General features: G+C 45.3%; 1 protein-coding gene across 2 annotated transcripts; it reads left to right on the forward strand.

The window, feature by feature from the left end:
• The first annotated feature begins 8,606 nt into the window (after nucleotides 1–8,606).
• Nucleotides 8,607–27,210, forward strand: LOC135917591 (neprilysin-1-like). Of its 2 annotated transcripts, XM_065451144.1 has the most exons (4): nucleotides 8,607–9,016; nucleotides 16,427–16,843; nucleotides 24,154–26,032; nucleotides 26,534–27,210. In XM_065451144.1, the coding sequence occupies exons 1-4, from the start codon at nucleotides 8,829–8,831 to the stop codon at nucleotides 26,930–26,932; spliced, it is 2,883 nt and encodes a 960-aa protein (XP_065307216.1). In that variant the 5' UTR covers nucleotides 8,607–8,828; the 3' UTR covers nucleotides 26,933–27,210. The 2 variants fall into 2 exon arrangements, with proteins under 2 accessions (XP_065307216.1, XP_065307215.1); XM_065451143.1 differs by having other exon boundaries at nucleotides 24,154–27,210.
• The last annotated feature ends 356 nt before the right edge of the window (nucleotides 27,211–27,566 follow it).

Consider the following 27,566-nt stretch of genomic DNA (forward strand, 5'->3'; position numbering starts at 1 on the left):
ATTAAAGGACCCCATATATATTGCTCCCTCTTATCATCTTGATATCATCTCACAAGTAGATAATTTCAAGTATCTTGGCGTGATATATGTTTGTTCTCTGTCTTGGAAGGTGCACATTGACTATCGACTATATTGCAGTGACTATATTGACTATATATTACGAATAAATCGATTTCAATTCTAAAAGGGTGTTCGTGCGGTTGGTTTGCTACGTAGGCGGAGCAACAGTCAATCAGGAATGCAATGAAGAACGCTCTTATTAATGTATGGCATGCATATTTGCCCGATATTAGAATTTGGGTGTGTATTGTACTCGGGAGCACCTGTATATAAACTTCGCCCCTTTGTTCTTCTGGAGAGGCAGGCCTTGCGACAATATTTAGGACAACCTAAATTTGTAACTAATGAAATTTTATATCTGGCGACTAGGATTCGTTCTCTTGTGACGCGGTTTCGATTATTAGATGTACAATCATTTTTAAGGCTAAATGAATCCCCTATAAGGAGTTCACAAACAGCTTTTATCTCTAAGCCGGATTTTTTTTTTTGCTTGTACTGTCCGCGATTCCACACACACCTCAAGTTATCTTTATACAGACTCTCATAGATCAGTTAAACGTCCAAATTCGTGAGGTGACTCCTGTTTGTTGCAGCACCAATTCCATTAAAGTTCGATTCGATTATATTTCTCCTAAAAATGGGAAGGCACTATCTTACCGCATGCTAAGCTCTATTTTAAATAATTACTTTTTGCACGTACCTATCAAGACAGTCATTGTCACCGACGCTTCCCAAATGAAGAAAAGTGTGGAATCGGAATACTTACTCCTATTCTCGATTGGTCATTTTCTCTTCGCCTCCCAGACTTCGTATAAATTTTCCCAGCAGAATTTTAGCTGTAATTCTAGCTCTTCGTAAACTAAATACATCAACACGTTTCACAGTGGTCGTTACGGATTCTCTGTCTCTGTGCTCCTCCCTCACTGCTTCTGATGAATCCCTGATTTTGCGAGCTTTCAAATTGTTAGTACCACCTCATTCAGCTTTGATTAGATTGGTTTGGGTACCAGAACATAATGGCCTAATTCTAAACGAAATGGCAGATTTGTTGGTGAAAGCGTCCCTGAATGGCCCAGTCATTGAAATCCTACCGGCATCAGCTTTCATCATAGGGGAGAAATTTCGAAGGCAAATGACGCTGATTGCACTCCACGCCCCTTCTTTAACAAACTCTACAGATTTTCAACAGTTATCACATTATTGGGACAGAAACTGTTTCAAACGTGAGCACTTGAAGTCGCGATCACTAGACTACGCTACCGAATTCAGTTTCTAAATGTTTACCTACATAGAGCTGATCTGGCTCCCTCACCAAACTGTCCCTCTTACAGGGAACATGAAACAATAGACATTATTGGGACAGAAACTGTTTCAAACGCGAGCACTTGAAGTCGCAATCGCTAGACTACGCTACCGAATTCAGTTTCTAAATGTTTACCTACACAGAGCTGATCTGGCTCCCTCACCAAACTGTCCCTCTTACGGGGAACATGAAACAATAGACATTATTGGGACAGAAACTGTTTCAAACGCGAGCACTTGAAGTCGCAATCGCTAGACTACGCTACCGAATTCAGTTTCTGAATGTTTACCTACACAGAGCTGATCTGGCTCCCTCACCAAACTGTCCCTCTTACAGGGAACATGAAACAATAGACATTATTGGGACAGAAACTGTTTCAAACGCGAGCACTTGAAGTCGCAATCGCTAGACTACGCTACCGAATTCAGTTTCTGAATGTTTACCTACACAGAGCTGATCTGGCTCCCTCACCAAACTGTCCCTCTTACAGGGAACATGAAACAATAGACATTATTGGGACAGAAACTGCTTCAAACGCGAGCACTTGAAGTCGCGATCGCTAGACTACGCTACCGAATTCACTTTCTAAATGTTTACCTACACAGAGCTGATCTGGCTCCCTCACCAAACTGTCCCTCTTACGGGGAACATGAAACAATAGATCATTTTCTCATTGATTGTCAAATATATTCTGAATTGTGAAAAATAACATTGGAAACGGCGTTCCGCCTTCTTAGATTGGACTTAAATGTCTTAGATGGATTTAAATGTATCTTTGGGGGCCTCGACCCTTGAGCACAGCGACAGAAAGGTTGGCGATGCCATCCAGGATTTTATTACTATAGGGTCAGAAATATTTCGACTACAAAATCAAAACTTAAGGTTTTGTTATTTTTCTACAATATCCAGTATATTAGCTATATTTTTGTTTTCATTTATTTTTGCATTCTATTAAAATCATAAGCTAGAATAGATCTATTACTTCCCATATACTTATTCACCAATTTTGTTTAAAGTTATTTTATTATTCGTTTTTCTTATTGTTATATGAAACTACCCGGTTCTTGGCCAATCTCCCAAAATGAGCATGTGCCACTAACGTCTAGGCTCTACATCTACATCTACATCTAAATCCAAATTCTTTGAATGAAACGTTTTTATTTGTTTATTTTATTTTGGACCACGGCTCTTAGCACCCTTTGTTGGAGCCTGGGGTCCAACTATAGTTTGGCGCGATAGAACACCTTTCGAGGACCGGTGAGACAAACCGATCCTGGCGGTTCCGATGGGAAAGCGGACCGTATCCTTAGGCATGGGCTTGTCGGTACCAGCGGAGATCCGGCCCAGTATTCCCTTATGAAGGGCAGGTGGCAGAACTAGACACTATAGTCGGGACAATTTGCTCTCCAGACCCGTTTCTCGCGGGAAATTCGTATGGTTTCCTGGAAAATTATATATTGGGCCTGTATTAATGTATGCTCTGGATTCGAATATAGGCTCACAAGGTGTGAGACGTTGTTTCATGCCCCGTTCCCCGCTCAACAGCTTGATGGCAAGTCAAATTATATACAGTAGTTGGTGATTGCAGTTTTTTCTTTCAGTTGAGAAAACCAATAACTACAAATTAAGCCAAATACATTTTCCTTTTTTTCTGCATTTGCGGCCGCCCCATCGCAAGAGTGCCCAACCTAACTGGGCCTACATTCACGTAGGCGCGGGTAAACAAATCTTCGTTACGAAGACTGGAGGAACTCATTGGATACACAAGCATAGCCCTAGTACCTTGGTTCACATACACTTTCGTTGTAATGAAAGTGCATACAACTAGTTGGTCGCGATACGAATGTCGCGATACGAATGAATCTCTCCTTGCAGCGCCAAAGGTCGCCTGTAGGCTGCCACTTATGAGGATGCACACAATGTGGCTGTCGACTGTCTGACTATTGTATTGTTCTAAAACGAACTGAAATAAATGCTTTTTGGAAAGCCCTCAAAAAACGGGTGAAGGGTTTAGTAACAGGTTCACGAAGAGATTTAAAAAAGTCCGTGACTTCGGAAGTGTTTCTTCGTCTTTGGTGCATGGAAGAAAAAGATGACATTAATTGCTTCTATTCCTCCGCAGGAGTTACCTGTGGATCTGTTCCAACGCAACAGCGTCACATCAGTTCCTGTGGCTCTTGTTCCAACTAATGATGGAGTCATACGGATGAAGAATCCAAAAGCGATGCAGGCGGAATCGCAATCGGTGACGGCCGATTTCCAGAACATCACTGAGGTCCGCCCATTTGGCAGAGGAGGTATCCTCTGCTTTTCCGCAGACCAGTCCTGTGTACAAGACCTTTTAAAGTGTTCGCTGTTTGCTGCCAATCCGATGAGCGCATTTATTCCTCCCCACTTGGCATGTGTGAAAGAGCATGTCCGCGGCGTCGATGTGAACATGACACCGGCAGAAGTATTAGAGATGTTTTCACCAGCGGGTGTAATTTCAGTTTATCGGTGTGGACGTGTGGTCGAGAAAAACAGGATCCCTAGTGAGTCGGTCATAACCACATTTGCAGGGACATTTCGACCATTAGAGATTGAGACATGGCCTCTAACCTACAGAGTGGAACCTCTGCCACCTCGTCCCCTCCTATGTGTAAACCTACAGAGTGGAACCTCTGCCACCTCGTCCCCTCCTATGTGTAAAGTGCTGGCGTTATGGACACACCTTTAAAGGATGTAGATCTGCTCACAGGCGCCAAATTTGTGGTAAGGAGCACAATTCTAGCGAGTGCAAAAGCAAGGAAGAAAGGTGCTGACTCTGCAATGACGCGCACTCTGCTGATTATTCTAATTGCTCAGCAAAGGCACGGGAAATTTAAATCCTGGGAATCGTTGAACGGAAACACTGTTCCCGTAGAGAAAAAGTAACTGAAATTCATGCTAGGACACAGAGATACGCCGGTGTCACAACCCGCCAGGCGGCAGCAACGGACGCGTCTCTTTCATTTTCTATTGCTGATGCTGTCGAAAGGGCAATGGAAAGCAATGGACAGCATCAGCATTGCTGGTGCTGTCGAGAGCGCCTAGCTGGAAATCTTTGCGAGTCCTTCACACAAATTCTAACTAGTCAGATATGGCACAGATATTCGGAACAACAACAGTTGTTGGTATAATTTCTCAAACAACTGACTGTCCACGTCCTTCAAATGAAGACGTAACCGCCAATTTCACGTCGCAAGATGCCCGAATTGTAGGCCCATCCGTCGATGTCAGCCAGAGCCAATGCGCAGGCTTCAATGATAACACACAGGATAGACATGGATTCTCGATCGTTAAAACGATGTAGATCCCCTTTGGCAAAAAAAGCCACGACTCTAACTCAAAGACAAAAAAATATCTGAGAGACAGCCTTACAAAGGAAGATTTCTTAAAGGAAAGCATTTTAAGTAAGGCAGTTACTGAGTCCATACTACAGGACTCCTCAATATTCTTCATCGGAATTGCCGATCAGTTCACTCTGCAGAAACAGATTTATTGTATTTACCATCGAAATTCTCCCCGGATATTATTGCTTTGCAAGAAACATGGCTCTCAGAACATCACTATTTTCAATTAAATGACTACCGATCTTTCCGACTGGACCTTCCTTCAAAGGGCGAAGGTTTAGCTTTCTTTATCACTAACAAAATTAGCCTTGAGGCAAAGATTTCATACAAACATGTCTCCCGAAAGTGAAATTTTTGCAGTAGATATAACCATACCAGGGTGTCTACCTTCCTCGTTAGTAAATTTATACTTTCCTGCGGGTGTGCAGAACACTCGATGTTTGGATTCAGCAGTGACTTCATGGTGCAAGGACAAAATTCTTGCTGGAGGTTTCAACTCCCATCACACGTGATGGGACTTTCGAACTGACCAATGTGGCAAACGCTTGTGGGATTGGACAATAGATAATAATCTGTCTTGTCTGAACTCTAAAACTCCTACATATATTCGTATACAGTCCCGCTCAGCATTGGATTTAAGTTTCGTAAGTTCGTCCCTCACTAGCTGATCCTGGACAGCCTTGGACTGTGCCACCAACAGTGACCACTTTCCAATAATGTTTGCAATTGCCTGCCCGATTATGTCATCATGCTCTCAGGTACGCGTATTTGTAGATTATAATAAATTTAAATCCGATCTTAAGATACATTTGGCTTCCTATTCTGAAGAGCGTGGATACACTAAGGCTATGAAATGTTGTGCAGTAATTAAAAGAACATTCAAAAAGGCTGAATTTCATGTTACATCTGCAAAGAAAGCATCTTATAACCCTTGGTGGAATACAGACTGCACGCGAGACCACCGACGCCGACAGGCAGCTTGGAACCAGCTCATTTACAAGCAGTGCCCCCAAAATTGGTCTGATTACAAATTTCACGCTGCTGTATTTAAACGTACAGTGGCTCAAGCTAAAGAAGATTATGATAGGAAACACTACGATTTCCTTTCTAAATATAAAAACAAAAAATCGTTGTTTAGATATATGAGATATCGGAAACGTCTGCCATCGCCAATTAATATTGATTATGTCGATCTGTCGCCCAATGAAATGAAAAAAATCTCTTGAACTCACTGCTAAAGGCTTGGAGAGTAGATTCACGTCATCGATGTCCTATAATTTGCAAAAACCAGCCCCAACATCAGTGTTTACTGAAGTTACATTGCCTGAATTAGCTCAAGTGATTCGAAACTTACCCTTGTCAGCCCCTGGTCCTGATGGGATTACCGTTCACATGATAAAAATTTTATTCGATCTATTTCCTGGAGACCTTCTAAACGTTATAAACTATTCCTTAGACAAAGCCTGGATACCTTACGAGTGGAAATTAGCTAAAGTAATCACGATACCTAAAAAACAAAGGGAAGGTTATAACATCGAAAATATCAGACCTATTTCTCTTACTTCTAATATTGTGAAGCTCATAGAGAGGCTATTACATTGCAGAATTACTATCTTGATGACGGATAATTAATATTAAGTCCAAATCAAATAGGCTTCAGAGCTAATTGCTCAATATGGTGTGCCCATGCTGATTTAGAGCGACGCATCCAGCTCGACCGGAAAAGGGGAAAATATTCTACTTTATTGAAATTAGATATAGCTAAAGCTTATGACAGCGTTGAACATTCAATTTTACTGGATATTCTGCAGCGGCGTAATATCCCAAATTATATTATCGCGTGGTTGGCAGAATTTTTGCGATCAAGATATTGCTTCAAGGACGGATGTTCCTCGTCTAAATTCAGACAGACTCGCAGTGTTCCCTAAGGAGCAGTCCTGTCCCCAATATTATTTAATATATTAATGAGCTCCATACCCACTTGTCAGGACGTGCACGTTTACGTGTATTCAGACGGCATTACATTCTTTGCGGCTGACAGTGACATTAACGATTTGTACCAAAAATTACAAAGATACACAAGTATGCTTGAGGTATGGCTTCAGACAATTTGTATGTCATTAAATGTAAGCAAAAGCTCAATTTTAGTGTCCCCGATCATGGATCCCATTTCAATTTTTATAGCTCATAAGCAAGAACCCATTCCACAGGTTGAGTCTCTAAAATATTTGGGGATCACATATAATAGAAAACGAAACTGGAGCCCACACACAGAAAGTGTAGCGTGTAAGGCACAACGTGCCTTAGGTATTCTGCACAGAATGAACAACCGACCATATGGACTACGCAGTAATTTATAAAATGTATATGCACCCCATATTAGAATTCGGGTGTGTCTTGTTCTTAGGCGGCCCTGTTTATAAAATAAAGCCTGTGGTTCTTTTGGAGCGTGAGGCCCTACGCCTGTGTCTGGGACCCCCGAAGTTTCATGCTATTAATGTTGTCTATCAAGAAGCGCGCCTTCCAATGTTGCCCTGCAGATTCAAGCATTTCAACTCAAGCATTTCTGAAATTTTACAGCTTGCCGCTTAGGCGATCTGAATACGCCTTTATTAATGATCCAAATTCCTTCTTTCTTGCTCATTGGCCTCGTTATCACACTCCACATATTGTATTTGTATAAAAACAATTAGATAGCCTGAATGTGAACTTTCGAGAGGTAATTCCATCAACCGAACCAAATCAGAATATTAAGATAGATTTTGATGGTATTTCCCCACCCCTCAAACCCTAAGTTTCAATGAGCCACTTTCTTAAATAACCTGTTGCAAGATTACCTTGCACACGTACAAACAAATAACATAATAGCTACAGACGCTTCAGTGAACAACGAAAAGGCGGGCGTAGGCATTTTCTCGCTTCCACTTAGCTGGTCATTCTCCTTGAGACTGCCAGATATCACACCCGTTTTTGAAGCCGAGCTTTTATCAATGATTTCAGCGCTGCGGAAACAGCCTTCGAACTCAATAAGTGCGGTTGTTATAACAGATTCCCTTTCGGCCTGTACTTCGCTTACAGCTTCATCCAGCTCGCCAACTCTAAAGACGTTTCTATTAGTTCCACCCTAGTTGAATTCTCTGAAACTATTATGGGTACCTGACCACTGTGGCTTATATTCCAATGAAATGGCAGACTCATTAGCGCGAGCATCCCTGAGTGGACCTATAATGCCGGTTCTTCCAGTAGTGGCGCACATAACAGCAATTAGATAAAGAAAATATTTAATTCATGGAGATGTCAATGAATCAATAATAATATGGACAAAGTTTCAGCACTTAGAATTTCCGTGGAAAATCCAGTGGTGTCCATCAAGACAATCAGAAGTAGCGGTCACGAGGTTACGCTGCCCTGTCCCTCCATTAACCTATATTTACACAGGACTGGTCTGACGCTATCACCTCTGTGTCCATACTGCCAAGAAACAGAATCACTAGATCACTATGTTTTGGTGTGTAGGCGATACAGATTGTTAAGAAAAAGACATCTAGAACTTCCGCTTGCTAAATTAGGGTTAATGTTAACATCAGAAATCATATTATCTTTCGGTGCGTCAGTTATAGGGGTCAGCCACAGAGACGTGTTTGATGCCGTTTGCGGTCACATACAATCAACAAAACGAATAACTTTTTCAATATTATTTTGTAATTTGTTTGTTTTTGTATGTTTCTTTTCTTTCTTTCTTTTTTCATCGTATATCTAACACTTCAAAAGAATAGGTAATCGTTTCAGTACGCAATTCTTGGCCAATCGCCCAGTGCACGTGGGTATGAGCCATACCATGAGGCCATCATCATCGCACAAGCCTCGTGGGATCACGCGCTCGCCCATGGATAGCCCCAACCCTTGGAGTGCTTTGGTTGGCGTTCTACCACTCGGCGAACTCTTCGAATAACACCGTACCAAGAACATCTCGAGGCTCCGGCTGGCGCGCCACTGCTGTCCCAGGGAGAAACTGAGGCCAGCCGAAGTGGCGCGACGCAGTCCCGGCAGAGCCACCTCGCAGCCGGCTTCCAGCAAACCAGTGGGGCCGAGCCATGGACGATAACCCGCCCTGCACAATCGAGGCAGATGCCGAGATGTCGCATCGCCTCCACGTCGAGCTGAAAAGGGTGCCCGAACCGAAGGCACGAAAAGCACTGGTCTCTCTCAAGGAGGAGCCCCCTGCCGCCATCGCGAAGCGCCGCGGAGGCACCGAGGCTCCGGCGGTGGCTCCGTCAACAAGGTGCGCCTGAACGTGAAGGTTGCTCGCCGCCGGGCTTACGTGAACGCGAGAGCAGCCCGTGACACATTTCGAGCGCATCTGTAATCCGGCGCGAACGTCGTCAACTACGGGCATATACGAGGTGTTTCCGCGAAGACCTTAAGTAATTTTCAAAAATTGCCTGTGGCAGATAACGTAATTCTAGCCCTTGAGATGGTCTACTCGAAAAGGCGTACACTTGCACGAGAAATCGAAATGCATAATCGACTAATTAAAAATGCATTATTCTTTTTTACTCGCTACCTAACCACTTATGTTGCAAATTACAAATTGTAGCCGGTGGGACTGCAAGGCGGATCCACTTAAAAGTATTTCTGTGGATGACATCATTTTCTAGATATGCGCCCTCCAACTTGCGGTAAACATGCATGCACTGTCGCTCCACTTACTTTTTTAACTAAACGTGGTTTTATGCATTGAAGCATAAAAGTAGCTGGACCGGCAACCTATTTCTGCGCAAGGATCGGGAGTTGTAATATGTTAAAACTGTTCTAATCCTGAGAATCTATCCAATTTAATTGGCCTTGCGAACTTCCCGACTATAATTGATTAATTGCAACATGTGTAGTAAGATAAGTAGTTAAAATAATTACCGAGTTTTGTTAATTAGCTGATGATGCCTTTATATTTCTCGTGCAAGTAATGTCCACCTTTTCGAATGTACCAGCACGACGATTCGAATTATGCTATCTGCCACAGGCAGATAGTCTACGCATTACTTAGTCTTCGTAGCAACACATGGTATACAGGGTGTCCCACGTAACCTGTGCCAAAATTCGAAAATATGCGAGTGCCACGTATAGTTGGAAAAAACCAAGGTGATGCTGTTTGCCGTCGCTATAGGAGCAAGTCGGCCTTTTTTTTATTTCGCATTGCATAATTCGTTATTATTGATTAAATAACTTCTCAGATACTATATTCAGAGCAATATCGTCAATGAGGGAACCAAAGATCACCCTGAAAAATTCCCGGCTCAGCTTTCGACTGTTGAATGCGTGCTATATAAACGTTTTTACCAAGCCTGAGAAGCCCGCGAAAGCCCTCTAGAAGGGCTGTGCGACTACTCACGTGGCCCTTCTTTATGTTTTGTGGGCTTCTTTTACTTTACTTTCTATCTAAAAGCTCAAACCACACCGAGAATGAGCATGACCAATGAAAAGAATAAAATATTTTGCGGAACCTTCTTCAGTAAATAGGGGGGGGGGGGGGCGGACTTGAGGCAGAAACACTGGAAGTAGGCATCACGCCAAGCTACCTATATCTTTTTTTTATTTTTGTGCAGACAGCACTCTTCATATGTGAGCCATAGGTGCACTTTTGATTTGATTTCCATCAAGTATGGGACTCTACTTCAGCCGCAGATCTAGCAGCAGTCTGTCTCCTCTGACCGTGCTTTCAAGAGAAAGCGAGTCGCCTGCAAAACTCCTTCTTCCTCACCCTGTGTTCCTGCTCTTAAGTAACAAATGATGTTTGCTTCCTGTCATTCAGTGTTAGCTAAATACATTTAGTCAGAAACTTCGTATTCGATGGCGAAACTCAGCAAGAAAATACATATATCTTGTTTGAAAAAGGTTTGCCGTCACTGACCAAGTCAAACGAAAAGAAAGACGTGTCGGAACCCGTACGGGTTCCTTGTACGGATTCTTGTGAATGTTAAGGACAGCCTACCAGATAACTTCCCTGGGGTTCTCTACCGGATTCCTTGCGGCGGTTGCGGCCAGGTTTATATCGGGGCAAACTGGCAAGTTCGCAGGGCGACTCAAGGAGCACCAGCTTGACGTGAGGAATGAAGGTATCGCTTCTAGTGCGCTTGCCGAGCATGCGCATACGTCCGGACATCACATTGATTGGGACAACGCGGCAATTTTAGCCAAAGAACGAAATCTGACAACGCGGCTTCTTCTTGAGTCATCCTTCATCCAATCGACAACCGGGACCATGAACCGAGCAACAGGAAGCATGCCAATAATCTACCATCAGTAATTACGTGACAAACATAGCCTTTATTACGCCACTACTCGTCTCGTCCGCCTCTTTGTGAACAAGGAACCCGTACGGGTTCCGGAACGTCTCTTTTCATTTGACTTGGTCAGTGACTGCAAACCTTTTTCACTTCAATGCCTGACCAGACGAATTTTCGTCGAAACCTTGACTATATTTTGTTTGTATGTGGCCTGTAGGCAGCACTCGGCAATAAAAGGTGAAAAGATACGACAGTGTTTGATAAGTTGAACGTAGGAAGTTCCGTACAGAATCCACTGACAAAGAGCGAGAATTAATATAAGCAATCTCATCCTTCTTTTCAATGTTTTTCACGAACAGATGTGAATTTGGAATTGAATAAAGTAATTCGTCAATATTGACGGACAGACAGCACGGCGAGCAAAGCATGTTGTTGAAGTTTGGCTCAAAAAAAAAATTAAATTATGGGGTTTTACGTGCCAAAACCACTTTCTGATTATGAGGCACGCCGTAGTGGAGGACTCCGGAAATTTCAACCACCTGGAGATCTTTCACGTGCACCTAAATCTAAGTACACGGGTGTTTTCGCATTTCGCCCCCATCGAAATGCGGCCGCCATGGCCGGGATTCGATCCCACGACTTCGTGTTCAGCAGCCCAACACCATAGCCACTGAGCAACCACGGCGGGTCAAGTTGGCTCAAGTTGCGTAGGACAGTCGGTATATATATATACAGCAACTTTTTATGAACCAAGAAAAAATTGCGGTGTATCAGGTTTTAGCATAGCAAAATAAAAAAAAAATATGGTACTCGCCATTCTCGAGTGTCACTGCGAAAGATGTCTACCCTGCATGTGGCGCAGTGCCCGAACGAACTGGAGTTCTGGGGAAACGCTCGCTCGAGGACCGCCACATGCGCGAGTCGCGACACCCCGAAGACGTACGATCGGAACCAGAGGCGCTCGCATACGCTACGCGCCGCAAGGACTTCGTCTTCGACAAAGTGCATTTGAAAGTACGCGTCTCTGAAGAGTTTTTGCACTCTTATGCCCCTCTTCCACTTGTTACTTCCGAGGGCCCAGTGTTGTATCTGCAAGCAGTGGCCTGCACGCGGCATAGCCCACACCCGTACCGGCAAGACAGGCGCCACCAAGCGGGTGGCCACCGTAGTGACGTGCGAGCGGGCGTGTGGGAGAGCGCACGCATGCGCGGCAAACAAGGAGGGGCCGAGCCAATAGCAAGTGGCCGCATGAGACTGCGCATGCGTTGCCGACGAACTCTGTTACCGTGGGCGGCCTCGCGTTTGACCTTGTCTTACAAGCTAAGAATTGCGAACAAGCACCTCCCGCAAAAACGCAGGCACCTGCCCTGCGCCTCTGACGGATAGCTGGGACGGCTTGAGTGCGCTCACAGTTCAATTACTTTGCTCTTCTAATGTAAGTGCTAGGCTAATTGAAAAAAAAGGTAGTTGTTTCATGCAAAAATGTTAGTTATGGCTGAGCAGTGATATCAAGATCACCCATAAAATTCGCCCTTGACGTTTTATCCTGAAACCAGTGACACCAAGTCCGGTCTCTGCGGGAAAAAAAACAGGTGTTTTTAACACGCTAGACCGCTTGACGTCAGGTTAATAAGCGAACCTAACTGATTGGTTCAAGTTGGCCAGTGTACGCCTATATAACCTTGTAATATAACCTTGTAATTCTTAGGTTGTCACCGACTATAAGCAAAGAAGCGTTTCGCATTCAATAATTGGCACACGTACGAAAAAGCGTCTTTCGTAACGTTTCGGCCTTGGCACGGCTTTCGTCAGCGTAAACAATGTGTTACAAGGGAGGCCGCTAGATGGGCTCTGTTATCGATAATGACACAAAAATCTCTCGTGGTGTTAAAACAAGCACCATAGTTTCAATGATTAAAACGATGATACCTGTTGGCGTTGAACAGGCCGCGTTTGTAAAGACGGTCAGATAAAGTGGTGCAGAAACTATAACGCTGCGAATACGTGTCGTGAGTAGTGAGGTCATAATAAAACGCAAAATCGGATAGTACCAGAATGAAAACCTTGAAAAGGCGCCATAAAAATTAAAATAATAAAAAGATGTTGATTGTCAGAATTATATACAGACATGGTCACTGTGACTGCAGTGAAAGGGAAGGCATTTTTCCCGTACTTTCTTTAAAACGCGGTTGAATAGCGCAATAGCGTGAATTATATTTCATGCCTACATTTTTTACAGCGTTTCAGATGATTATTTTTGCAATCTGCCTGCTGCTATTTAATGGGTCCTTGGGCACTCTCAAGATGTCTGCGACATCTTTTCGCCCAAGAACTTCCGACTCGGTGTTGGAAATAAACTTCACTTGACTTGGCTCGAATTTTGTGTATTAAGAATGATTCCGTAACTTCTCTGTCATAAAGCGATTTGGAGCCTGACTGTAGAACCTTGGCTTTAATTTTGTCAAAAGAGTGGCCAGGCGTGTTAACATGCTCCGACAGTGGAAGGCCTGGGATGCTTCTGACATGCGCTCGGTGACTGTTGAAATGAAATCGAAAGCTGGTTTATGCCTGACCAATGTATTGCATACTGCACATTGGGCATTCAAGCAAGTAAAGTACATTAGCGCTGTTGCAATCAAAGTTACCGTTGGTTGCTATTGAAGAAGTAGTTTAAAATGACTAGAAAATGTAGAGACTTCGGCCGGAAAATGGAACACCTGGCCTGCTACTCTACATAAGGGAAGGGGAAGAAGGGAAGAAAAAGGGTCACAATGGGGGATGATAATGGGAGGAACGAGGTGAAAGACACATTGCGTAATTGGTATCACAAGCGTGAGTCGATCCAGGCCCGTGTCGCCTAAGAAACGTGGAAGAGCCCGCATTGTCTCTATCGTCTGCCAACTCTGTGGCCATGCGCCTAGCAAGGGGTCCTCCGACAGTGGTCTATTGTGTAAATGCCTCAAGGTATCTGCCATTGTCAGTCTTTCGTGCGCATACTCAGGGCACACGGTTGCTCTTGAAAAGTCAGAGGCATTGCTAGTAATCATTATGGATGTAGTCAAACTTCGCACCGCGGTTTCTTCCAAGAGTGACAGCCGGTATGCATTGAAATATTATTTTTCATTGACGTGAGAATGTAGTGAAGATTGCGCGATCGTCGGTAGACTGCTCGGGTTGGTTCCTTGTGAATATGTTTTTAAGCCGTTCGCTTTGAGTCAAGAGAGCTTTTTTTTTTTTTTAAGAATATGACTTACTTTTGGTATTGATGCTGAATGTGTTAAAACGAGATTTGTTTGCGAGCGTGGCACATACTGTCTCTCGCCACTGAGTACTTGCCCGTGATCGAGGCTGTCAGCACGCTTAATTGGTTCGTCAATAATTTGTGTCGGGTATTTCGGTTCCCTGAGTGCTTTTCGCAGATCTTTAGCTTTCCACAAAATTCGTTATCCGAGCATATTCTCCCAAATAGAACGGCCGGCTTATACGGGATGCTCCTTTCCCTGTGCTTTATCTCACTATACTGTTAAAATGGAGGTGCTTGTGCCGATCAGTCGCTGAATAGTTTAGTTCTCAACTTGCCGTTATCCAGAGTGATCGTGACATCAAGAAAGTTAATGCTGCGAGGTGACTAGGAATGCGAAAGAGTGATATTAGAAGGCACGTTATTGAAGTCGGTAATCAAAGACAGTAGCTCTGATTCGCCATGTTGCCAGATTAGGAATATATCGTCAAGGAAACGTTTTTAATGAGTGGCTTAAGGCGTCGGCTAATGATGAATTCATGTTCCATTAAGCCCCTAAATATATTAGCGTAATTTCGTACGATTTTCGTTCCCATGAAAGTGCCGCTAACCTGAACGCAGCGCTGCACGTCGAATTCAAAGTGTTTTAGCTTTAGAACAAGAGAGAAGAGTACTTAGCGTAGATTAGTCAACCTGCCTATTAACGCTACACTCATTGTAGGCATGAAGAACCACCCATTATGTCTGAGCAGCGAAGAATTCACTTCATAAAAACATGCAAAATGGTGTGATGCGTCGCTGATGGCGATGGTAGCTTTTAATCTGAGATGAAGCTCGGGTGAAAGATTCCAGTAATACCAAAGGTGGAGCTCTAATGAGTGTCGCCAATTTCTTCCGAGCATGTCCCTAAATTGGGACACATAAACCACTAAATGTTCGATAAATATTGCTGTAATGTCGCTAGAATTGTCGCTAAAAGTGTCGAGTGAACATTGAATAACTCAAGCGTTCTTTAAAGAATATAAGATAATGGGTTGCTATCAAAATGCTTCACGTTCATCTAGTGTCCGTGCAAGGGAGGAATTAACAGCGAATTTAACCATCAGGGTGTGGCAGACAATTTTCAATTTACTGACCCATATTTACAAAACAATGGATAATGACTACTGACTTCTGCGTTTACACTCAGACTGCAAAGTTACAGATCCAGCATAGCTACAAAAAAAAATCGTGGCTAACATGATTTTCCTAACACGAAAACACACAAAGTCTACGTTATACTTGCAAATCATATATATAATAAAGAATTAAATAGAAAAAATTTCTCGCTAAGTAGACGAAAAAAATGGCTGTGGCTTAGGTAAGGTTAAGCCCAGGATGCGAAGCATACTAGCCTTTATTTTAGTTGTTGAACCACTGTTTAGCTTGGTGAACTGCTGTTGCTTGGCTATATTTGGTTCGGCTAGACGAAGAAACAACTCATGCGTTACTCTGCTTCGCCTTGGACGCCCCGCATTGGACGCGGTGAGCGTCGAACAACGCAGCGTTCGGCGCGACAACGAAATGTGCGCCTGAGCAAGCGACGCACGCCTGAGCCTTAGAAACAGCTCGTTTCTAAGGCAACACCGCATTCACTAGAGGCGCTTTTGTACCGCTTTGAAGCATCGTACTCGTGGCTCAGTGGTAGCGTCTCCGTCTCACACTCCGGAGACCCTGGGTCGATCCCCACCCAGCCCGTCTTGCAAGAGTTGAGCCAAAGCCACTTCTCCTCTGTCGTGACGTCACGGTGTCACGTGGTATTCAAGGCGACACCGCCGCGCCTGAGGAGCTGGGTTGAGCTCTCGTAATATGCTTCGCATAAAAGTAAGCACCATTTAGCGACAAAATCGCTAATTTGCAGCACTGGCTCTAATACCCCTTCATTATTAGTGTCAACCTTATTTTGCATGTTCTTGAGCATACTTATACAAACAGGAAGAGGCGGAGACATGACATACACCGTTACCACTCACTTCTTTTTTTCTCTCTTTCTCTATTTGGCGTTTCTCCTTTCCTCGCTGCATTTTTTTTAATACTTAGACCCCTATTCACAGACATAGTCGCGTGCCCTCGGTGTGGTTAGATTACACTGTTTTAGAGTTATATGCCGTGTTGAACGCTTATCCAGGCCACCAAAGCCACCGAAGCCGCTCAGGAGAAAGCTCCGCCCGGTAGCCAGGAGTGAAGACGTGTGCGAAGCCTCCTCCGCAGCTAGAGACAGGCGTAACAAGCCGACGGTTCGCACGGACGCTCATTTAAGCACTGTGGTCATCCAACCGTGGGGCTCGCATGACGATGCCGCTCCTAGCAACTTCTGTGCCATCAATGAACGAACACAAGTTATCGACGAGGACCTCTGCGGCTCTCCAGCGAAGGAGTGTACTTTCGGCAGCGCTGAGGACATGCCCCGTTACGCCTTTCCTGTTGAAAGAATACCTGCCGTTGGCGTGAACGCAGCTACAAAGGGTGCAGCGACAACGGCACTCAAGTCTCGCAAGGTTCGCCCATCGAATTTGCCCGTCAGATGCGTTCCTCTCCAAGAAAGGTGAGATGTAACGTTACTTATTGGTGCTGCAGACTTTACAACAGCAAAGCGGTGTGTACATTGAGAGGCCCACATGTCTTGTAGTCAATATTTCAAGTGATATAGAATAAGCCCTCTGCGCCGTCTTCGCTGAATTGTGATCTTTCGTGGCATCGTTTCCGGCTACAACGTAATTCAAAACCCAGTGGTATTTACCTGTTAGAGTTATTCCCGAATCCGAAGAGCCTGTCAGTGTCACCCCCCTACCCAGCTCTCAACTACTCACTACATCAGCGTAATCAGTTCTCCAATGCAATAAGCACACAAGGGGGTTTATTTTTGTTACACATGGCTGCATAAGGAAGATAGGTAATACTAATGCCACGCAACGTCAATCGCAAACGACCTAAGACGATCCTAATATGGTACGGTTAACAAACTACTAGACGATACTATATTTATAAACGTGTTTTCATTTCAATAAACGTCTGAGCTGCGAGTTCAGTGCCTGTCTCGTCACCTCCTAAGCTCTTGCCGGTATCTGTGTTGTGCTGTGTACCCAAGATGTAGACGATGCTGGTTATCGAAACGTTGCGGAGCTAAGAGAAGGACGCTATAATGCGTCGGATACTGCATACGTCGTTTACAGATCTCTGTACTACAGCAGGCATACAGAAGTATCACGAGATTACCCAAGCATCCTAGGGCTGTTGTTCTCATATAAAACGGGAAGTCAACATTCCTATACAGGCGGGGAAGAGCATGTGCACACGGCACAACAGCAGCCTGAGTCGAAGGGTATACGAACAGGCTAGTTGGCAATCCACACTGAAAGCGACTGCAGTTCATAAACAGGCGCTGAGCGTGAACACAAGACGGGACAGACAGCGCTTGTGTCTGTCCGTGTTATTAATTTGTTTCTGCGCTGTAGTCTCTTTCAGCAGTCTTAGAGTTGGCACTAAGTTTCGCTTTATTTCTGGCGGTGGCTGGTACATGCACCCGTCACCTGTCTGCCGCGCATGTGTCAAAACTGAGGGAAAAAAATTAATTGGTGACTTCACCGGAAGCCCGTGCGGTAGTTTTAACCTTGTGAATGCTTCGCTTAAGGTATCGCTGACTTACTTGCAATTCAAGAATTAGTTCAATCCAAGTTAACTCTAGTTACTATTCCTTTAACCTTAAGCCCGCCGTTTGTGCAGCGGGTGAGACGTTTTCGCATTGCTGTTAATAAATATCTCTTGGTAAAGTTTTAACTGCGCAGTACAACCAGTGTTTGAGAAGCAATCTTGCCGCAAGTGCTTCCGGTGTGCGCTTTCATTCCGATATTGCTTAACTGAAATGCTCAGATTAACGTGCAAAAAAACGAAGAATTGTAACGTGACCCCCGCGTTCTACACCGTCTGTCATCAAGGCAACACTGCGAGAAACACGTCCAGACCAGACCCATGTAATTAATGAGCGGGATCCCGGTGCCGGCAATGGCTTGCGGGAAACGGGAGGCGCCGGAGATGGATGAATGCTGTCACTTTTATCTTCACGCATGACAAAACGTGGAACTGGGAAGTATTTGCAGCATTTCGTTTTCATCTTGCATTCTTTTTTGTTTTGCATCGTTGGCTAGCGCCTTCATAGGCGCCGACTATGAAGGGGAAGGGGGGGGAGGAATAGAGTTTGTATTTTCGTATTTTCACTGAATTTCATGTCCGTATCTCGTGCGTTGTTTTAGGAGCCTATAGGAAACATCTAGATTAGCGGCAGTATGACACCCTGGAACGAACAAAGGCTGTAGTGAACCTACACAGAATAAACATAAATCGTTCGTCCCTCGGAACATCGTTTCGTACTTCGAATAAATATAAACACCGTGCCCCGCATATTTTACCGAGGATAGCGGGGAAAAAACAGTTAAATGCCGTGTATAACGCATAATAATTTGACTAAAGTTATCAGTCAGTCACTGTTTTCAGAGTACATAAGCAATTCTTACACAGTACAAATTTTCGCTCATCATCATCATCATCATCAGCCTGATTACGCCCACTGCAGGGCAAAGGCCTCTCCCATACTTCTCCAACTACCCCGGTCGCGTACTAATTGTGGCCATGTTGTCCCTGCAAACTTCTTAATCTCACCCACCCACCTAACTTTCTGCCGCCCTCTGCTACGCTTCCCTTCCCTTGGAATCCAGTCCGTAACCCTTAATGACCATCGGTTATCTTCCCTCCTTATTGCATGTCCAGCCCATGCCCATTGCTTTTTCTTGATTTCAACTAAGATATCAGTAACTCGCGTTTGTTCCCTCACCCAATCTGCTCTTTTCTTATCCCTTAACGGTACACATCGCCAAAAAGTGGCCCTGATTTTTTCAAAATACGAAATATCTGCTGTGTTTGTACCTGCCGGCAAACAAGTAATAGTGTAGCTCTTATTTATAAACAGCCTGAAAATGATATCGTCAGTCAGAAGTGGCACACGTCTTCATAAATAATTCAAGTCAGTGTTCTATATTGGTGTTGAAATGGCTGTGCGACTTCGACCAAGGTCATTTTCATGAGTATATATACAATAAGTCATGATTACACAACGACATTCGACAGTTATACCTGTAAGAGGCTTGATTAGATTTCTGATGGTGATAAGATACTGAGAATGCAACGCTGCAACGGACAGAGATTAAATAGTTCCAGCATTTGATAATCCAACGATTTCAGGCCGTAAGGCACACCAGTCGTTGAGCGCGGCTGATTATATCACTTCATCCGGATCTGCCCCTCACCCGCAGATTAAATGTAACAAGCTGATTGTATTTTAGAATACGCATATAGCGGTCCCCGAAAACTGGGCATGATGCAAGTTGCGCAAGCTGACAGTTTGTTATTAGGGCGGGAGCTGCACTGCGCCAGGCGTTCTTCGCAACGCGACCGTGTAGGGCGAATCCCACGCGTCGTCCGCTACAGGGCATCCCGAGAAGGCACAGAAGACAATCGTCGTTGTTGAAGCAGGGATATGCGTAGTAAAAAAAAGCATTATTAATGTGGTCACTCTAGTAAGAAAGAAAATTTAGCTTTAGCTGTAGTTTTAATGGACTTTCCAGCGTGCAGCCGAATGTGCCAGTGCGCGCTTTCAAAAGTGTGTGTGTGGGGGGGGGGGGGGGGGGACAAATAACATGCTTTGCCCGCCCCCCACTTTTGACAGTGTGGGTGCAAGTGTCCCCCGATAGATACGGCTATGGCCGACAGCCAAACCTATGACGAGCGCGCCGCGTTATCCCTCATACTACGCAAGCGAGGCGCTTCCGACAGATGGTGAAGTCCTCGCCTCCAATAGAGCACGCTCCACGTCGATTCCTGACGTCACCATGCAAAAAACGAGAAGGCCGCCATGAAGCTCGTGCCAGCAAAAGCTTGCGCTACTGTTGGTCTGCACTCGCAATGGCAAGGATCGAGAGATCGACGTCACCGGTGCACTATTTCATATTTCTTTCGGCACTGCCATACTGGGCCGCCCGCAGTGCCAAAGTGCTGCAGGCTCTAGCACCCAAGATGATTTTGTTTAGAAAATAAGGTTTCGTTGAGTTAATAATATGACTTTAGGTCCTCAATTCCCGAATTGCAATGTTTCCTCTATAATTGCTAATTAAGCAGTTATTTAAGATATCCTAAATAATTATCTGCCATATTTTGCACGATACCGGGTTCATAGTGGTAATAAAAACACATAACCTCATAGAACATTGGGAAATATCCTCACAAAATTCACTTTTTCGTAAAATTCTGTGCAGTTGAAACAGGACATTATTTGTGACATTAAGTGACACAACAACAGGAGGAGGTTGAGGAGGAGGAAAAGAAGGAAGGAAAGGTAGGAAAGTCAACCAGACGCACGTCCGGTTTAACGTAGTCAAGTAGTTTAACGAAAGAAAAGAAAGGAAAGGGAGGAAAGAAGGTACCGTCAGTGTGAATACGTGCGGTTGTCCATAACTTCACGCGTATAATCGGTCACTGAGGCTAGTCTATTTCATGAAACGTAGCAATGCCTGCGTCGCTTTGTAAGCCTGCGACACGTGGGACCATGGTCCGAGAATATTAGTCTCTGAAAATGGTCTGCTATCTAATCGGTTTAACACCCCCCGAAGAACGTCGCGTTCGATCTCATAGGGATTATAAAAAACGCAACAAGTGCTCGATCGTTTCTTTACAGTTACATGAGTCACAAATCGGTGTGTCGGACATTCCAATAAGGAATGAGTATCTTTCGTAAAAGCCACCCCTAACCAGAGGCGGCACAGTAAAGTTGCATCACGGTGGGAGGAGTTCTATGGAATCTGCAGCTTCAGTGTAGGATCAAGCCGGTGGAGACGGCAGTTGGAGAAAATTAACGTGTTCCACAAAGTTTCAATCTCGGTTTGAGCAAGTAAATGAAGACCCCTCGCAGCGTCTGCCCTCGATAAGAGTGTAGGAAGGGTCAGGGTTTCTTTATGGGCTGACCGGGCGGCATCATCAGCAAGGTCATTTCCAACGATACCACAGCATCCCGGAAGCCAATGTAAGATGATGTTATGTCCGTTTATGAGGGCTTGATGGAGAATGTTTCTGGTCTCAAACACCAGTTGTTCACGGGTCTTGCGTCGTAAGGCTGGCTGCATACTCTGAAGGGCTGCCTTGGAGTCACAAAAAAACGACCCACTTTCGAGGTTTGGCTTGTGCGATCTAATTAACAGCGGCACGTACAACGGTAAGTTCAGTTGCCGTAGAGGTCATAATGTGGGACACTTTGAACGTAACTGTGACTTGTAAGGCCGGGATGATAACAGCGCCTGTGGAGCTCGTGGCTGCGACAGATCCATCGGTGTATATGTGCGTTCTTTGTTCATAAGCCTCGTTCAGTCATGACAGTGTCAATTGACGTAGAGTGACTGTTGAATGAAGGGTCTTCTTCGTAATTAACGGAATCGTGAGGTGTACTTGTGGCTGTCGTAGGCACCAGAGGGTTAACAGTGGTCTTGCTGCCGGTGTAAAGCCCGACGGAAGGTAGCCTTGGTGTGTCGCAACAAGTTTGGAAAATGTGGCTTGAGCTCTTTGTGCTGGCAAAGCAGCAATATAGTGACTGGGTGCGCGACACAGATGTCGAATGTGTGCTCTAACGTTGTCAGTTGTTATATATGTTGTAACCAAGTAGTCTCTAGGATAGGATAGGGATAACTTTAATAAAGTGCCGGCAAACGACGGTTCAACGCGTCGTGACGCTGGCCAAGCGTCGACCCGTGGTTATACCCTACTCTGCACTTGCCCAGTTGGGCCCGTTTGTAGTGGGTCATGAGGCTTGTGCTTTTCGAGCGCACCCCGCGCCTGCTGGACGGCCCATAGTTGTGAGCCCTTGTCTGCAGACTGCAGTGCACCTTGAAGTTCGGGTGGGTAAGTCCTGGAGGTAGCTGCCGTCGGGAACCTGGCACAGTCCCACATGATGTGCCATTGGTCCACCGGACCCGCTGCACAAACACCGCACAGCCCACTCTCTAGTCTCTATAGCAATCGCGAGTGTTGCGTGAGTCCAGGCGTTTCGTGGTAGTCCAAAACAAGTCCGCAGAACCTGGCCTTACAAACTTTCGAGAGTACGAATGTTTGTTTTACATGTGTTCGCCAAAACCGGCAAGTTGTACCGTAAAAAAACCCAGAAACAGTGTTCTGTACAGCTGCAGCATGGACCGTACCGACGCGCCCCAGGTTTTTCCGCACAGGAACCTCATTATATGCACAATCGAAATTAGTCTCCGCTTCAGGTAGATTTAGTGGGAGCTCCATGAAAGGACCCTGTCGATAATCACGCCTAAGAAGCGGTGATGCTTCTGGTGTTTGATACTGTGGCCATTGAGAGAAACAGGGTACGGTGCCATGGGTTTTCGTGTAAACGCGAGCAGCGCGCATTTTTCGATGGACCCTGTAATGCGTGGTGCGGAAAATGGAGCTCCTGTGGAGCCGCTCTTCTAGCTTAGGCTGCGACTGTGCTGCGTGTGCCGCGCAGGCCTGTGACTTTTTGGATTCCGCTCTCATCGGCAGTCGGCCCCGACCTGGTGCTCAGCAGCGCGACGCCGTGACCATACTGAGCTGACGCGGTGGGTGCCGCTAAACATCCCTTGTTTTAATTGCACGAGAATAAATGTTGTCCTCCTCGTTTGCTTGACACTGCATGATTCAGAGCCTAAGAGAGAATAATCAGTCACGACCAGGCAAGTGAAGCTGGCTTATACACGAAATACGTCATATTTTCATGTAGGAATTTATATTGTTAATAACAACCTAAAAAATAAAACGGCATGATTTTATGCACTGATCCAAGATGTACGATTGCCTCGTTAGTACCCTAGCAGCCCACAAGCGGCTAGCTTTTTTCTTTTTTTTTTGCTTTTGTGATGTCACACTTGGTTTCCTTACATGAGAAGTATCTTCCCATCACGAAGCTGCCGCCAGCGTCCATGAACCGCCATGCATCCAACGCATCGGCTTCTATTTGCCTTCCATGTGTATAAATACATACCTTCCTATTACACCGAAGCGTTCAAGAAAGGAATCTTGGTCGAGTGCAAGCAAAGTTAACTCTTATAGATAGTCACTTGCATTTTTCTTCCTTCCCAGGAAAGCAAACACGACTTTTCGCACAGCCTGATGGAGTCAGGAGCAGCACGCAATAAGTCAGGCCTTGTCCGTCCGCGACCGAAGGATCAACGCCGGAGACAATGTCAATGATGCACTAAATGACGCATACGAAAAGAGTTCGATGTGTCTCATCGCCCGACAGTCTTTTCCCAGCGTTCAAAGCGTGGGATATTATCATATTTTACAGACGTCGAGCCGCAGGTGCAATTGGATTTCCCAACGTGTTTCTAAGAGAAAAGCATAAAAGATTGGTGTGCGCGAATTTATTTCAAATATTTGTCCATCGGCTTGAAGCCGTTTTTGCTACATGAATGCTTTCAGCTACAATTTTTTAAAGTCTTCTTCAAGAAAATTAGATATAGTGGCTGCTCCTTCTTTTTCTGCTTCCAAATTGGACGAACAAGTGTATTCGAAAAGGTGCTCTCTCAGCGGAATGTAAATTAGTGCTACACTTTGAGATATAACCGCTAGAAACAATTCTGAACAGGTTCATTGCATTTTGGTGGTGTAGCTCTCCCAAATGTGCTCACGTGCTATTTGTAATTAAGAATTAATTTCACAGTTACGGATTGCGAGAGCCAATTGTTACAAGTTAATACATTTTGATATCTGTGAAGTTGAAGCCAATGGTTATTTACGCAGCATTAAGTGAGCCATTTACTTGTGTTGATATTGCAGGCTATTGGAGCCAACTAGAACAACGACAAAGAGAGTGGCTGCCAGCATCATGCCCACGTGTGTTAGTAGCGACGAAAACAGCGTGAAAAAGCCCGCGAAGAACCGGATCATTGTGCAGTGCACGGCGGATAAGATGCATTTGACTGACCCAGATTGCGGAGTATCACTCCCGCGGTTTCCAGCACCCGACAACGGCACGACCGACGGCAAACCATCCAAGCCACAGCCTTTCAACACTCGGCGACCACGGAGCAGGTCTTCGGACTGTCGGGTCAATGACGTCGGTTTTATGTCGTCGCAATACAAGCTGAAGGAGAATGAATGCCACATTTTTTCTCCCAAGGTAGCGGGGCCTTCATGGAGCACTACAGCCGAAGCCAGCAATTCCTTAGAACGCGATCTGGAGAATTTGGTGTATGACGTGAATGCAGAGCAAGGTGCGGAGAAGATCGTCACCCTAGCTTGCGTTGACTCATCCGCAAAGGAAACGCCCGTGTCGACGGTCAGTGACAACAGCCTTCTTGAGACGACAGTCTCCGGTGATCTTACAAGAGCTTCCAGCAACTCTCAACAACTTAAAAAGGAACTGCTCGTTTTTCATGCCATCATTCTGGTGGCTGTCACCGGAGCTGCCGCACTGGCGATTGCCTTCTATCCAGGAGCAGTAAAATCAAGCTCGGGATTTCCCTTGCTTATCGAGCGTGGGTTTCCGGTTTCCGTGCCGCCGGCGCCCACGGTAACGTCATCAAATCATCCCATGGACGCTCCAGAACAGGTAGTACAACGAGAGCCACTGTATGACGTATGTTCTACAGAGACATGTCAGAAAGATGGCGCTTACATAGGCGCCCTGATCTCCAAAGACATGGACCCGTGCGACGACTTCTACAAGTTTGTCTGCAATCGCTGGAAAGGCCTTAATGGCTCCACGAGCCCTGATGACGAGCTGGTCGTGAAGCTCGAAAGTGACATCTACCACGTTCTTGCGTCACCGCTGCCTCCCAGTGTTCAAGACTCTGACGTCCTCTCACCGCTGAAGCGAGTAATGACCGCTTGTATGAATGGCGCGAACGGGACGAATGTTGACCCTGTTCTTGACCTACTAGCGGCCGCTGACCTCGAAGGCTTTCCTTTTACTCCACCTGTGCGTAGCAGCATTTCGCCATGGAAGACCGCCGCCAAGGTCTTTCTTCTGACGGGCACATCTGCACTACTTCGACTTGGAGTGGCCTTGCATCCTTTTGAGCCTGATAGAGACATAATAACTGTGGAAGTTCCCGAACCGTTGATCGTGGGCCCTGAAAAAACAACGACCGCTTATAGAAGAATTATGCAAGCATCCATGAACGCCCTCGGCAAGCGCTTTGTGCCCTCATCCTACGCGATGGAAGTGGTCGCGTTTACGCAACAGCTTGATGCAGCAATCGCTTCTGGGGAGTCGCAGCGCAGAGATGAACGTTTGCATCGGGTCGTAAAACTTAAAGACGAGATCGAACACCAGATGTACCTGCTTGAAGTTTTAGGTGACTTGCAGCTTCCTCCTGATGAAGGAGATCGCGATGTTATGCTCCTGTCTCCAAATTTTTCAAGAACACTGGTCGATCTGCTACGCAAGACAGACGTTCACGTCGTCCTCAATTTTCTTTGCGTGCACGTGCTCGTGAGGTCTTCTCTTTTCGTCTCAATGTCTGACCCCGATTTGGAATGGGCGGTGTCTGCTCAGCTTTTCAACCGTCCAGTCCGCCACGTGCAGCGATGGAGGCTTTGCGTCCGGGCTGCCGCAAAAGCGCTACCAGACTTATTCCTTTACGCCAGTCACCAGGTGGTGAGAACACCAGACACCATGATTCGGGGCGTCCTCGACAACGTGCTTAAGCAAGTAATTACGCACGTGGAATCTCTCATCTTCTTGGACGGCCAAACTCGCGTGTTGGCGAAGAGAATTCTGTCTGACGTTCGTTTCCTTGTAGGCCTACCTCATTGGCTTAGCGACATGTCAAAAGTGTCCGCATACGTGGCAAAGCTACCCTTGTTTACTAGTCGGGGCAGTTTCTTAAAGTGGCTTTCTGAAGTAAACGAAATAGTACAAACCTCGACACTTCGTCGCAGCTCAAAAGAATTTTGGCGAGCTTCGCCCTTTGAGACTGATTGTTGGTACGATCTCCAACTAAAGACTGTGTACATTCCTGTCTTACTAGCCAACTGGAGCCTCTATAGAGTTGACGAAGTAGGCTACTTACAGTTACCGCGCCAAGGTCATCGTACGGCTCGATGCCTACTGAGAATGCTTTTCGAAGGTGTCTCGTCATTCTTTAACCGCGAAATATTGACCCGCAGCTTCTGGTCTTCTTCAGCAAAGACGTCTCTCCGTCGTGCACAGCTATGCTTGCAGGAGCAGGCCCATGTTCCAGAATCAATGTCTCTGTCGCTTCTGGAGGACCACACGGCGCTGAAAATTATCCAAGAACTCTACCAAGGCAACCTTCACCTCGCCAGCGCAGCCATGGCATCCGGAGGGGTTCGTGATGTTCGTTTGCCAGGTGCTGAGGACTTTACGGCAGACCACCTGTTCTTTATTTACTACGCTCTCTGTTTCTGTACCAGCGGTCTTCGCGAGGAACAGCTCGAAGATGAGGCACGCCTTGTAAACATCCCTCTTAGGGGCTCGCTAATGTTTCATGAGGTCTATGGCTGCCGACCAACGTCTAAGATGGGTCCGTTGGATAAGTGCACGGCTTGGGTTGCAGCCGCTAAGCAAAGTGCTCCCATGAGATCCTGACTATGCGGCTTCTATTTGTCGTTGACGGACGTTATCTTTCAAACAGAAAATTTGCGGCTGCTTACACGACGAATACATGTGTTAGTGCAGCCAGATCTAGTCGATTCCTTCGTGCTGTGGAAAACAGTATGATGGAAGCGCACGTGGGATGTTGTGTGGGGTGCAGCGCTTCACCACACGGCGCATACATGTTAAAGCGAGTAGCGCAATGAACTGTTCTATCAGCACCATTTTTGTTAAGTAACTCATTTTCGCTCAATAAAGTGGTTTGATGTTCACGACGACTGTGATGTTGTGATGTTAGTTGCTGAATTAAACTGTTTTGATAGGTGATCAAACTTGTAGGCGTCTGAACTCTCTCTATCTTCATATATCTCTGGCTTTCTATATATATATATATATATATATATATATATATATATATATATATATATATATATATATATATATATATATATATATATATAGAAAGCCAGAGATACCATATAGATATAGATAGATATATATAGAGATATAGATACCAGTGCTTTCACATAACACTTATTTCGTGGAGGTTCGGGGTGCTTCTGACGACGGAGCTTCGCAGCGGACTCCACTTCGAACCTACCGCCATGCCTCCAGGTGATGACATGTC

The sequence above is a fragment of the Dermacentor albipictus genome, chromosome 1 (assembly GCF_038994185.2).
Source record: "Dermacentor albipictus isolate Rhodes 1998 colony chromosome 1, USDA_Dalb.pri_finalv2, whole genome shotgun sequence".
In the NCBI taxonomy this organism is placed as follows: Eukaryota; Metazoa; Arthropoda; class Arachnida; order Ixodida; family Ixodidae; genus Dermacentor; species Dermacentor albipictus.